The sequence below is a fragment of the Onychostoma macrolepis genome, chromosome 02, assembly GCF_012432095.1.
Source record: "Onychostoma macrolepis isolate SWU-2019 chromosome 02, ASM1243209v1, whole genome shotgun sequence".
NCBI classification, from domain to species: Eukaryota; Metazoa; Chordata; class Actinopteri; order Cypriniformes; family Cyprinidae; genus Onychostoma; species Onychostoma macrolepis.
This window is the reverse complement of record NC_081156.1, coordinates 25,832,037-25,846,816: the sequence shown is the minus strand read 5'-3', so window position 1 is coordinate 25,846,816 and position 14,780 is coordinate 25,832,037. Positions and strand designations below refer to the sequence as shown.

The window sequence follows — 14,780 nt, the reverse complement described above, 5'->3', positions numbered from 1 at the left end:
ATTTTGTCAAAGAAAATAGACTAAAACCAAAAATCAATAATTTTAAATGCTACAAGATAATTTAGGCATGACAGCATTATAATGTGGACATTCATGTTAAAATTTGCTTTTTGAAATATTTTTAACAGTGTTATTAAATTATTAGATGATGGCAAAGGTAATCTAAATGTAAAAATAGGTGACATGAGAATGCACAATTAGTTATTCAATATCAACTGATACAAATGCATTTTAAAACTAGCTATAATATATTTAGTACTGATATAAGGCCCAGGCTTTGCTGATTTTCAGAAATCTGGCTCTACAAGACTACCTTCAACATGACATATGCAAAGACAAATGTGCACTCTTCTATTCATGCAAGCAATATGAGCTCAACAGAAACAAGCCCTGTCTACCCATCCTGAACACTTCAAACCAAGAAAGCAACAGCCTTATTCAAACAGCTGATATGAGAAGCCAGCAGAAACACAATAACTGACCCGAGAACAGGCAGCTCTTATCAGATAGGCCCTCAACGCTGTGAATAAAGCCCACTGAAAGAGGACTGAGCAAATGAGAGCTCCCTTGAGACTGAGGGCAGCCTGAGCATGTTAATTACCTAGCAGGGTGCAAAGGTTCTGGACCGGCCCATTTCAAAATGCCACATGCAGGAATAAAAGAAGCCACACAGCAGGGTGAACCACTCAGGAGGAAGATCCACTGTCGATGGAGAACACATCTGAGTTCAGAAGATGGGCTATTCTGGTAAGATAGATGATAGATTTACTGTAAACTCATTAAGTGCATCTTAGTATATTTCAGACCAATTCAAATCACTAAATTCCACATCCGATCCAGCATTAAATATACATTAAGGAATCAATAATAAAAACAGCATTCAAGGTGTGTGTTAAGCTGAACTGAGTAAATGATGGCCTTCTGTGTTACATTGCTGTGAAACTGCTGACAAACCCTTATCACATCTATTTAAAGGGATAACAAAACATAACCACAGCATTTAAATTCTGTCATTACTCAGCCACATCCTTTCTCTTTTCTGTGAAACAAAAGTGTGAATTTTTAGAACAATATTCTGGCTACACTTTTAAATATGATGAAAGTGAATGAGGACTGATGCTGTCAAACTTCAAAAATACTGAAAGAAAGAAAGGAAGAACATCATGACTGTCTCCATAACTTTGTTGAGCAGCAAAAGTCATTACTCACTGAAATTCTAACATAATTGAGTCATTATGAACTGCATACAAATGATAAAAATATATTATTTTATTTTATCATTTAATTTCATTCAATTGTATTTTATTTTATTTTATTTTATTTTATTTTATTTTATTTTATTTTATTTTATTTTATTTTATTTTATTTTATTTTATTTTATTTTATTTTATTTTATTTTATTTTATTTTATTTTATTTTATTTTATTTTATTTTATTTTATTTGATCAGTTGATCCAGTCCACAAAACCAGACTGAATGACTCGTTCACAAATCAAACTGATTCAGTTCAACTGACTCCATCATCTAGTCACAGCTCACTTGAGGAAAATATTATTATTAAATAATGGCATATATGCTTTTGCACGACTTTTAAATATTTAAATATTAATATGGAATATTGCATCTACATATATTCTACATTGATTTTTGTAGCTTGAAAGCTCCAATCTTGTTTTACTGTAATTTCATTAAAAAAGATTGACCAATACATTTATCTTCAATAAAACGGTTACATTTTTAGTTATACAGGTTTAAAACAATATGAGGAAGAGTAAACAATGACTCAATTAACATTTTGGGGTGAACGGATCCTTTAAAACAAAAATATATGTTAAGTATAAGTGATTTTAAACCATTATAATATATTTATTTAATCATCCAAAACTAAAGGAGGCCGTATAATTTGATGTCCTCTGAAAGTTTGGCAGTGCACTATATCACGATCTACTCACCTGCCACAAACAAGCTATCTTTCTGATAAATGCAGTTATACTCAAAAAGTTCATTGAAAACTAACTTTAAAAGACGTTTCCACAAAGATATTAATATTTTATAAGCAGAACGATACTGTCTGCGTCATCTGAGAAAACCATAGAGGGAACGTGCTTCGTCCTGAAGTCCCTATGGAAATGTACCAGTGCTCTAGCTTGCCTCGCTGCCCCGGCACAGAGGACAACACGGCTCAACCAAACGCACACGCTCGTGCCTTTTCAAAAACATTTATGCACGACTGTCAAAAAAACGCAGTCTTGAACAAACATACGCTGATCAGCATTCAAATGGACTTCCTTGCTGACTTCCAAATGAGAAGCGTTGACGGGCAGCACATAGCCAAGCCTAATTGAATGTCATCATTTTCCATTATTTGTTGCCTTTTTTAAATGAAAGCACTTAGCCTTTTTTATTCACGTTTCGCAGAGACAGTTGGATCCATGAGTCCTAATGAATATTTAAACAGGGACCAGCAGCCTCATCTCCTGAGTGGTCTCCGAGCGTCGCTAGAGCCCGCGTCGGGAAGGAGGGGTGACCATTACCGAAACTCGACCATGGAACAGCTGAAGAAAAACACGGATATTACAAAAACAGCACTATGGAAAATGTCAGTAATTAGAGCTGGCTGCCATTTCAGAAGCAGAGCGGGCCCAGCTAATGAGTCCATTAGCACCTACCTTGCATAAAGAAGACAAGCAAAAAAGCCTCATTTTAATACATTAGCCTGCTGACAGTTTCACTGCAGAGGCTATTCAGCGCAGCTGACACGCTTTTCCGAGGGCTCTGACCTTTTGTTTGCTGAGCACTGGCTCCGAGGATAGCACGGATTCAGCTCTCCTGGGCATAAACACTGGAGCAAGTGTGAGAAACCAACACCTTTTGCCTTTACTGACTCATTGAGATGCCAGCGGCTCACTACTTTTTTTCAGCTGCTAACAGTCCTGGAGAGGTAACACAATTGCCCGTGTGGGCATTAGTCAAGCAATGTTTCCAAATTTAGCCAGCACTCAAGCCCTCGAAAACATTCGAAAAGCTTGCTGTTTAGATGAACAATCATTTCACCTTGGCTCGCAATCAACAAACTGCGAAAAGAATGAAGTGTTCCCATTGTGTTTCTGAATTTCACTTTGCTGTGAAATTTCTCTCTAAATACTCCAAATGTCCTTGCCCACATACTTGATTGTTTAGTTCACCCAAAAAAAATGCATATTCTGTCATCATTGTTCCTGACCTGTATGAGTCTCTTTTCTTCTGTGGCACACAAAAAGGGCTGTCAAGTACAATGGGAAAAGTCATAATAAAAGCAAAAATGAAATATAAGCATTGTTTGCTAAAATCTCATTTAAATCAAACTTGATATGCATCTCTGTGAAATACATGAATTCAAAAACGATTTGAAGGAGATTTAATTTATAGATTTGTTAAATGTTTAAAAAAAAAAAAGTATATTATACTAAGGAAGGCTGCATTTTTTAATATTGTGAAATATTACTACAATTTAAAATAACCACTTTCTGTTTTAATATATATTAAATGTAATTTATTCCTGCAATGGCAAAGCTGAATTTTCAGCAGCCATTACTCGAGTCTTCAGCGTCACATGATCCTTCAGAAATCATGATTTGGCATTTATTAATGAAATTTATTATTATTATCAATGTTGAAAACAGTTGTTCTGCTTAATATTTAGTGGAATCTATGATACACACACAGCAATTTTTTTGATGAACAGAACGTTCAAAAGAACAGGAGTTATTTGAAATAGAAATATTCTTTAACATTTCAACTGTCTTTACTTTCACTTTTGATCAATTTAATGTGTTCTTGCTGAATAAAAGTATTAATTTCTTTCAAAAAGAATTTTTTTTTTTTTACTGATCCCAAATTTTTTAACAATATACCAATATAGCACAAGAGACTACTATTATTTATTTATTTACTTATTGGTGCTTTTTTATTTTTGGAGTTCGAAATTCACTTTATCAGTTACTTCTGTCACATACTTTATCTGTTTTCAGTTACTTTTGTTACTTTTTGCTAAACTTCAGCAATCATTATTTACTCATTCTGTAAGAGTAAATAATGATTTCAAATTCAGTGAACTAAAGCCTTAAATATTGTTGCTATGAAACATCTTTACTCTTTCACTACTGGAAAGCATCAGCGCTTCTAATTATGCTGTTCTATCGTAGTCGATTGTCTCCCACCACAACAATAAGGCTCCACGCTAACCCAAAGTGGCCTACAGCACAAAGCAATAGATCCATGATTCCTAATCCCACGCTAAGCTTTCCGATATCTGCTAGATGTCTACCTGTCGATTAAACAACCATGTGGTCTCCAAGGCAGCTATTGTACTACCAGCAGAATCCATTTCTAGAGTCTGTCAGCTTAATACAGATGGAGGATCATTCACAAATCCGCAGTATAATCAGAGCTTACAGGGATAACTCATGTACTAAATATGAAAAGCCATCTGCCGGCCTGATGTGTAATGCAGTCACTATGGTGAAAGCGAAAAAAAAAGAAAAAAAAAAAAACCTGCGCTTACACATACCCACACACATAGAGCTATAATTCACTGCCTGAGATGAAGGACAAGGCCATATATTAGACGACCTCTGGCCTTGCGCTGCCAATAGAACTCCATGATTAGCCATTTCGTCATGCTGGCCTACGGACCACCACACTGAGAAATAGCTCAACACGGTCAATCTCTATTTATTGAGTCTTGCGCTCTGTTAGCAAGGCATTCAGTGAGTTCTTATTTCTCTTTTCCACTGACCTCTCGCATGATTGATTGAGCGATTGGACCAGAAAAGATACAGCTAGCTTTGTCTTGAATAAGGTTAATTGACCGTCAGAGAGCAATTCATTACACTGGCACGTTCTGATAAGATTATTTTGCAAAGAGTGACCATTCCTTGAACTGCTGCTTGAGGAGGAGGGAAGGTTTCAAAACATTTGAAATTTAATACCATACCACTATTTCTGCAATATCCAATAGGGGAAAGTTATATAGGATACTGTATCCCACAATGTTCTCAATATGACCATTCATTTTTACGGTGATGAACGTCCTGGATGCAATATCAGCAGCGATTTCAAATTTCAGCATTTTTATTATTGGACACCCAAGAGGTCTTTGGATATTTTTAGACAAAATTAAATAAAAAATAACTAGTTCTTTGTAGAACACACTTTATTTCACTACACGACTAGTCGATTATGTACAATACCTACATGATATTTCTTAAAGGGATAGTTCACCCAAAAATGAAAATTCTGTCATTAATTACTCACTCTCATGTCGCCCCAAACCCATAAGACATTCATTCATCTTTGGAACACAAATTAAGATATTTTTGATGAAATCCGAGAGCTTTCTGACCCTGCATAGACAGAAATGAAACTACCACATTCAAGGCCTAGAAAAGTAGTAAGGACATTGATAAAATAGTCCATGTGACATTAGTGGTTCAACCTTAATTTTATGAAGCTATGAGAATGCTTTTTGTGCACAAAGAAAACAAGAATGATGACTTTATTCAACAATTTCTTCTCTTCTGTGTTAGTCAACGCACGTTCACAAGAGTACCACAATGCATGCATGTGATGCTGCTTACACAGGAGCTGACGTTCTGACGTAAAACCCGGATGCGCATAGAAGACTGACATGGAAGAGAAGAAATTGTTGAATAAAGTCATTACTTTTAAAGTTATTATGACAAGAGGGTGAGTAATTAATGACAGAATTTTCTTTTTTGGGGCGAACTATACCTTTAAACTACTTTTCAGTCATTACCTTCTTAAAGTACGAAAACAATAGGAAAACAAAGCCAAAATCATAACATTTTAGGCAATTAAGAAATTCCTGCCAGGACAAAAAGAGAACATATTACGGTCACCTTAAAATTGTCAGGAAGTAACTGACACTTTGAAAGTAGCACAAGCTAACCTAAAAAAACAGTACATAGCAAAAGAGCTAAAACCACAAAATCAATGTAGTTAACACAGAAAAATGGAGATGCTATCTGTTTGCAAGTTGTGTGAAGTCTGCTAACGTTTCATCATGAAGGTGCTGTCATTAGCTCCTCAGCAGGTCCCTCTGTGTCGCTCTAGCCTACCCATTAGCAAACAACATGATGCCACTCAGCAGCCATTAGATGGGAAACAGCCAAATGCACAAAGAAAGAGAACAATAGCCCCACGATTACACTCACAGGAGCCCGTCATGCTTTCCTCGCTTCCACAGCCGTCCAAGATCTCAGATTTGATAAAAGAAACATACACTGCATAATAATGCCATGCAAATAAATAAAATAAGTAGGAGTTTCAATCAACAAGAGGTTTGAACCTGCGAGAGCTGTGTGGGTTGCTAGATATTTTCTTTTTTATGTTTTGACGTGACTGCAGGCTGCACAGAAGTCAAAACAGCAAAAGAACAACACAAGACGAATTAGGAGCAATTGAAGCTAGTATGATCTCAGCAGATCAAATAAAAACAGATCTAAAATAAATACAGCAAAACCATATAGTATAAAACTTTGCAACAGCTATAACTCAAAACCCCTCTTAGCCACCTAGCCACAAAGGCCTTTAACATTAGCTTACATGTCAGGGACTATACTGAATATAACTATTTGAATAATGGATTTGCTTAATAAAATAATGTTTTGACAAAATAAAATTATAAATTTTAATGTGTTTTGTAGTAAACATTGAAAAAAGTTATACTGTGAATACAGTGCTAAACAACACCCTTTAGCAGCATGGCCTCTCATACCTTATTGCTTCAATATTAACCAAATGAATCAAGAAGATTTGGGGTTTGAGGTACTATTACACAAGCTTCAAATGATGCAAAAAGCAAGCAGATTAAAAAAATAATAATAATAATAAAAAGATTTAAAAAATCAACAGCTGGCTTAGACTTCTATGGAGTAAACTTTTACAAACTCATCCAACGAATGCACACACACTCTCAAATAAAAGTTAGTCTGCCTGCTGGAGGCCTATGGATTTGCAGAGCAAGTAAACAGATAGTCTGTGGAATGCTATGTCTCAATAATTTGTATCCTGGAGCACAACTACCTTCCCCAACACAGGGAAACGAGGCACAGAGTGAATCTGAATGAGTCACTGAAGCCCTCAGCTACTTTCATTGCAAACTTATTTGCATTCACTCACAAACACACGCATACACGCTCACTTCAGAAGCAAACAAAGGGACCGCAACTGCTAAAAAACTGACTGCGGATACATTTCATCACTACATAATGTGTCACATATTACCCAATAAACTGTCCTGTTAAGTCAGAAAAACATGTTTTTTTTTTTTTATTATATAGTGACCCCAAAAGTATATGGACACTTTTGCCACATTTAAAACACATGAATATCATTGCATTATGTAACAAAATATCAAGCCAAATAGCATTAATTTTAAAGAAACATAACATATTTGATGATTTCACACATTAAATAAAAAAAAATACCTTGAAAGCATTCTGATAGGTCTAGAATCATGATATTGATATTTGATATTTTGATATATCTATGTAATGCAATGACATTTAAACACATAAGTGGGGATGCACTGATATAACAATTCTGGCCAGTACCTTCTAATAAGCTGAAATTAATTTTATTATGGCTAACAACAGATGAATTTAAGCATCACAACATTAAAATGTACAGTACGAAAAATGGATATGCTTTTTGAGATATCCTACATATTACATTTAACAGTATTATTATTAGCGTTTTTAAATATTAACTTTATGTGAGCATCAGATGATGTAACCTTAATGTAAAAAGAGGGGAAAAGAGCATGCACAATTAAATATCCAATATTGACCAATAAAAGTATTTATATCAGTCGATAAAATTATATGTGCATCCCTGCATTTTTAAGTGTAACTTGAAAGTACAAAAGTGTCTAAATACTTTTTAGGTCCACTGTATATCAAATGTTGCCAATACAGGAGTAAAAAATGCTGTATAGAAAACTCACGCTGACAGTAGTCCTTATTCTCCTCAAAGCCTGGCTTGCAGACGCAGCGTCCAATGGGCACCAGCCATCCACCATCTCCACTGCAGTACATCCTCGGCGCCTCAAACTCCTCCGAGTCATTCACACAAGATCCCCTAACCTCCACCAAAGCCGAATCTCCTCCTGTCACCGTGTCGGGAAACTGGGCCAAGTTCAGAACGGCAAGAGGACACTTCTTATAGAAGACCCTCAGGGACACCAAAGCGATGCAGGCTCCAACATCTTGAAAAGCCAAGTAGAAACCCTTCTTGCTCAAGTTACTGATGTCCCTCACTTCTGTGTTTAGTTTCATAACGCGATCACCCACATCTGTCTGCGTGAAACTCTCATCGGCCGCGATAGTGTCGATCTTTATGTACTGGCTCTCTTTGATAAACCACAGGTTGGGGTTGTTGGACTCGTAGTAGTACATATTGAAAGTTTCTTTGCAGGTGCCAGGGACTCCAGGCAGACTGTTGCAGTCACGCAGGGTGAACTTAATCTCGATGTAGACGCGCTGCGCTCCATCTCGTGGGATGTGGCGTGTGCGTAGCCAGTTGTTCTGATTAGCCTCCATCACATTACACACCTGGTAGGAGCGCATGGGAGTGTTCCTCTCATCCATCACACTGATTTCCTCCCACTGCAACAGACAGAACAACTGTTATGGTTGCAAAAACGTACTAACGTTTTTCACAATTGTAATATGAACTGTGACATTTCTGTCTCAAGTTTATTTAGTAGAATAAACTTATTTTATATTCTAGAAGCTTTGGTGTGTGTGTGTATTATATATATACATATATACATATATATATATATATACTTTTTCCAGCAAGGATGCTTTAAGTTCATCAAAAGAGAAAGTAAAGCATTTATAATGTTAGAAAATATGTCCATTTCAAATACATTCTGTCCTTTTGAACTTCATCTCTATTTAGCAAAGAATCCTGAAAAATTACATTTTAAAATGGAAAACAGCCTTGGTGAGCATAAGAGACTTTTAAATACATTAAAAAAAAAAAAAAATGAAAATCAGTTCTGAACTCTGGGCTTAAATATTGCATGCATATTTTTTGTTATATATTATTTCTAATTCATGTATCTCTATTTTCATCATGCATTTCTATATTATTTCTATTTCATTTATGGAACACATAGTGTGCCTCAGCTAGTTATGTTCGTGTGTGTATGTCTCCAGTATAGGCAGCAGTAGATAGAGTATGTTTAAGGGACTCGTCTCCCATCATCTCTTGCCATCTGCTTCCACTTGTCTAAGGTTCCTTCATTTGGAACACTTCATGCATAAGTAACATTTCACTCCTTAAAGGGAGAGAAAATAAACCATCCAGGGAGTCTTAGAGGGGTGGGCAATTTCTTGAACGGCTGCTTCTCAAAAAAGATTCTGATTTGCTTCAATAAATTCTATTCCTTCTCTATATAATTTGCAGCAGAAATGAGCTGAAGGACCACCGGCTCAGTTCTAAGTGATTTTAGGGATTCATTCGAGCTTCTGATCAATCAGCGAGTAACATACTAGACTTCAAATACTAAGAATTCAGAAATTGGTGCTTGACCACTTGAGCTGCCACTTGAAGACATTCCTCATCATTTCTGCTCAAGATTTCTTGAACAGTGCATGATGGGAGCAATCCACTGTGACTGCAAGAAGGCATGGAAAGTTATAGCTGGTTCTTTTAAAGAGCACTATGTTCTTTTGAAGGACTAGTTCGCATAAAAATAAAAAGTCTGTCATCTACACAACCTCGTGCTGTTCCAAACCTGTATGAATTTTTTCTTTTTTTTTTCTTTGGTGGAACACAAAATGAGAACTATCCACTCTTTTCCAATTACAGTAAATGCAGACTGGAGCTTTCAAGCCCCAAAAAGGGTGTAAAAACGCCATAAAAGTGATCAGTAACTGACGAGTGCAATTTTTTCAGAAGCCATGCAATGGCTTTTTTTAATCTATTTTTTTTATGAGAAACAGCAAGTATCTATGTTACAATCATCTACACATGTTTCTTTTGATTCAAATATTTTCAACGAATAGGTTGACGCCATCAATCTGAATTATTTTTTTTGTTTCATGAAATCAAACCCAATGACTTAATGATTCAGATACTACAGATAACAGATCAACTTTCAGTCTGTCCATCATACTAAAAGGGTAACACTTAAAAAACAGAATGTGAATCCTTTAAACGTATGATTTAAGGTCATTTTGTTTTCTTTATGAAGCTTTAAAGCTCCAGTCCTCAATATTCATAACTGAATGGCAAAGAGCAACCAGTACATGAAACATCTCCTTTTGTGTTCCAAGGAAAAAGCAAAGTCAAATGGGTTTGGCATGAAACAAGAGTAAGTAAATGATGATAGCATTTTCATTTTTGGGTGAACTAATCCTTTAACAACCCTTAAACTGATTGGCAGCTGAATATGGGTGCACATTTAAACAAATGGTCAAGGAGACAGAGTACATCAGAATGTCTCCAAAAGAGCCATTTTCCACATCAGCGCAATCAAGCATTTCAAGTATTTTATTCCATGCGTCAGCAGAGTCTGGAGTGCACATCACTTTCTAGCCATTATGTCATAGCAACAAAGAGAGCATTTATGACACGTTGCCATTAGCTTATAGCTTTAAAAAAGTGATCGAGGCACGAGGGTCAATTGCTTGCGCAGTCTGGCTTTAAACTGAGCCATATGCTGACTGGTGGGAATGGGCGGACATTACAGATCAAAGCGACACAGCCACTGAACGTCTTGGGTACGTTCTTTCCCTTCAAGTGCAATAATTATGACATCTGAAGGAATATTTATACAGGGATAAAGGCAGGTTTATGCCTTTCTGTTTATTTATTTTCAAAACTCGGTCTGAATCCAACCGCTACGGAAAGTTTCTTTGGGAACGCATTGTCTGAATTCATGAAGAATTTTACCACAGATGGGTGGTTATACAAAAGTCTAAAGGGTTGTGTTACACACTCCAGATCTCCAGACGCGCATATACAATTTAGTTACGCATTTTAGTATGCCACGATAGGGCACAGCCATCTGAAAGGAAATTGGCCATGTGCAGTTGATATATTCGTGAACGAAACTAGCAAACCTCTAGCAAAAGCGTTCATAAATCCTCCTACGTGCAGCTAGTTCCACACACACTCACAATTGTTAAGTGAAAAACAGGTTATTTGGACAGGAGGTAAAGCTTAGCCACTCTCAATCAACGTAGCGGTTATAAGTGTGACGTGGGCGTCTTGTTAATTAGCGTCTCCAGCTGGCCGCTTCCCCTAGAGTCTCATCCGAAATACCTTAACTCCATTCCCCAGTCACCCTTCACAATGTCTGACCGCTTTGAAGCCAAGCAAATATGTCAGAACAGGGGGTCTGCTTAGTCCTTCATTGGCTTAACTTAATTGCAGGCCCACAATCATCTGGTAGTTTAAGATACTTAAGTGCAATTGACTTTAAATCCCTAAAAGAACGTCTGTTTTTTTGGGCAGAAGGCCTCTTTTGGAGGACATGTTATTAGTGTTATCTGTTTTCGATCACTCTAGGTGAATTACTCCCTTCTATTTTAGTAACAGACACGCACACATACCCTAAATGACTATGGCCATTTGATAACCGATCCAAAACAAACCTTCCACATCTGGGACAGGGAAAGCTGTATTAGTCTTGACCTGCGAAGGTCAAGTGGCAGTCGATTGAGTCAGTAAGGTAAATATCCAGCGGAGGTGAAGCGGCCGCTTTGGGAACATGTCGGCTTTCCTGTGAGCCGCTCCACAACAGCGCACCATCAGCGGGTTCAGCGGGTCACGGGTCGCCGCGATAATCCTCAAGTATGAAACGCAAGCCGCAGCTGTGAGACCTGATTTAGCCTTACAGTTCACTCCCATTAAATAACTGCCATACCAGCAAAACAAAGAGACTCCTACTATCATTGAATCTAAGGTAAACAGCGCACGAGGACAGGGAGGAATGTTCTCTGAAGAGTTTAACAGACGTCATGTTGAAACAGGCCAATTGGGAGAGACTCTCACAGTATGTAGGAGTCACCCAATCCAGTAACTAAAGTGTCTTAGTTTGGATTCTTAAACTGATAATTTATGGTTAAATTTGGTTAGTGGTTTGCTGTAAAAAAGGAATACTATCTATTTAAAAGCTGTTTATGTGTACTACACACGTTTGAATAAGACAGCGTTGGGACATCTACAACATCTCCTCTGTGCACAGGCTGTAAGACTTTTATTTCTTTAGCAGAACTCAAAATGAATGATTAAATGGATGACATTAAAAATCTATAGCATAGAGTGCGGCAAGAATGAGTTCTAAAAGCATTTTAAGCATTTTTGCACTTCAGGTTCAATTGTCCCAATGTCAATGAGTTTTTAACACAAGTTCAAGGTATTTTCATGGTTCATTCTAAATAAAATGCATCAGTTATACTGTACACATGATTATTTTTAAACTCTTGAATGTTTGATAACAAGTGTCTACATGGGACTAAAAGAGGTCGTCGAGGACGTTAAACATCATCACGCTAAACAGGAAACTCTTCTTGAACAGTCTATTGCTCGTCTTCCTTTCAAGAGGAAATCTACCTTTATTCCATCTAAGAATAGAAATTCGTCCTTAGACACTTATTGTAGACTTGTGGAATCAGATGTAAAAAATGTACTTAAGAATAAGAGGCAATATAAAGTCTACAATAATTTGTCGAAAATTGAGAGGGATGCTTTACTTGATCTTAGCAAAGACAATACGGTGGTAGTGCGTCCCGCAGATAAGGGAGGAGCTATTGTACTTCAACGTGCCTCAACTTTAAATAGGGTTGAAACGTTGCTATTAATAAATTCATTTTAAACAGCTATTTTCAGTGTGCGGATTTCAATCCTTTTGTTTTCGTTAATTACTTAGTTGTTCTCCACCTGAGCCCGATCTGGGTGTTTGGGATGTGCACACCTGTTTGGTATTTTTGTTAATGAAACCAGAGTGATGCTAACTTCCGGACTGGCCTAAAAAAATCTGCATTCTATTAAAAATAAATAAATAAATAAAGAAAGAAAATAAAGAATTCAGATCAGTAATGTTACTACATACCACATGCCATCATAACCTTGTACTGTAAAGTAAAAATAAATAAATAAATTGCACGATCCATTTCAGTTAGTGTTAGATGGTAGTAAAAGTAATCATATAAGTGATTTGATCCCAATATCATGCATCCCTAAAACACACAAATTCCTATGCAGTGTAATATTTAGGACAGATAGTACGCAAACTGAAATGCAGTCGTAGAGAAACAGCCCCTTATTGACGCTCTAGTCATCTGCTGAGAGGCTGGTGATGGGTTCACTCACACTACAGCGCAGCGCTCAACCCCACTACAGCAATCCGAGCCATTTACAAAAGCTAATCTCCTCTATATAAATGTAAGAGACCTGCAAAGAATACTTTGACTATTAAACATGACAAATCTCATAACTCCTAAGTTTGGCTTATAGGATGTATCTGTTTTGAAGATCTTGCTCTATAGGATTTGCATTGTTTCCACAACTTTACTTTCAAATGTCATTCAGTATTCACATGCTCTCCTAGGGTGAGGCAGCGGGTTTGAGTTATTGACAATGTATCAGCCTGTTATGCAATGCAATACTCTATTATGCAAGTCTAATATTTCTCGGTTTGAGAGGGGGTACAGACTTCATGTCTGCCATACTATTTTCAGCAAAAAATCATTTGTAAATTCCGCTCATCTCCAGATTTAGCTGCTACACGACACGTCTCGTAGACACGCGTGTATGGCACAGACAATCTGATCTAGCTTCTGATGGCTCTATTAAATCATTTAAAAGGCGGCTGTGAAATCCCAAAGATTGATTTTCTTTTAAGCTCACCATGGTTTTTGCAAACTCAATTATTTTTAGACCACTTTGGGTGCCTCAAAAAAGACAGAACAGGCCTTCTATACTCAAAATAAAGGCTCCTTCTTTTGCTCTTTGGCACAGGGGATTGTGTTCCTGCTTTAGAGACTCTTAATCTTGACGTCTTCCTCAAATAAATTGGAAGTAAGAGACCAGGGAAGTTGGTGTTAAGCCGAACATGAACGCCTCTTGGCTGGAAACAGGTCTAAGCTCACTAGACTCCACATGACCTTGACACCACATCCTACAATTTACACACACAAAAAACAGTGGCTCCTATTTATAAGAATCTTAGAATTTGCTTACAGCCTTTCTTTCCCATGAGCCCGAAATATGCTGTATCCACTCTCATGAATATACATGCGCAGGTCGGGTCTAACCATATGCAATTCCAGCACATCTGAAATGCGACAGCGTGATTACAGATGATTGTTTGCAAGAAAAAAATGTGCTAGAGGGGTTCAAAAGTGTGTCGAAGCCCAGGAGCATAGATTCATTTTCATTTTAAAAAGTTTGTCCCAGCGTGGTTCAAATCATTTTGTGTAAAACAGGCGCAGACAAAACGCACCATAATTTGGGCTGGTTGAAAGAGTCAGAATTGATTAAAGACATTTGGGGGGCTTGTGTGTTTGTGTCTTGATTTTGATTGGTCGTGTTACTCACCCCTTCAGCTGGATAGGCCTCCCAGCCAAGGTCTCCCAGAGCAGACATAGTGTCCAGCAATGTAACTAGAGAGAAAGAAAGAGAAAGAGTACACAGGGGAGAGAAAAAAAGTAATGATTTGTTAAAGTTCACTCAACCTCGTGACATATTGTGAGCAAAAC

General features: G+C 37.1%; 1 protein-coding gene across 1 annotated transcript in view; it reads right to left on the bottom strand.

Moving 5' to 3' along the window:
• epha4b (eph receptor A4b) overlaps positions 1-14,780 on the bottom strand; it is a 115,039-nt gene that overhangs the window by 86,019 nt on the left and 14,240 nt on the right. The window contains exons 2-3 of the mRNA XM_058796558.1: positions 14,620-14,684; positions 8,009-8,669 (exon numbers count right to left, since the gene is read on the bottom strand). Coding sequence (XP_058652541.1) covers positions 8,009-8,669; positions 14,620-14,684 — 726 coding nt within the window. The remainder of the gene's footprint in view (positions 1-8,008; positions 8,670-14,619; positions 14,685-14,780) is intronic.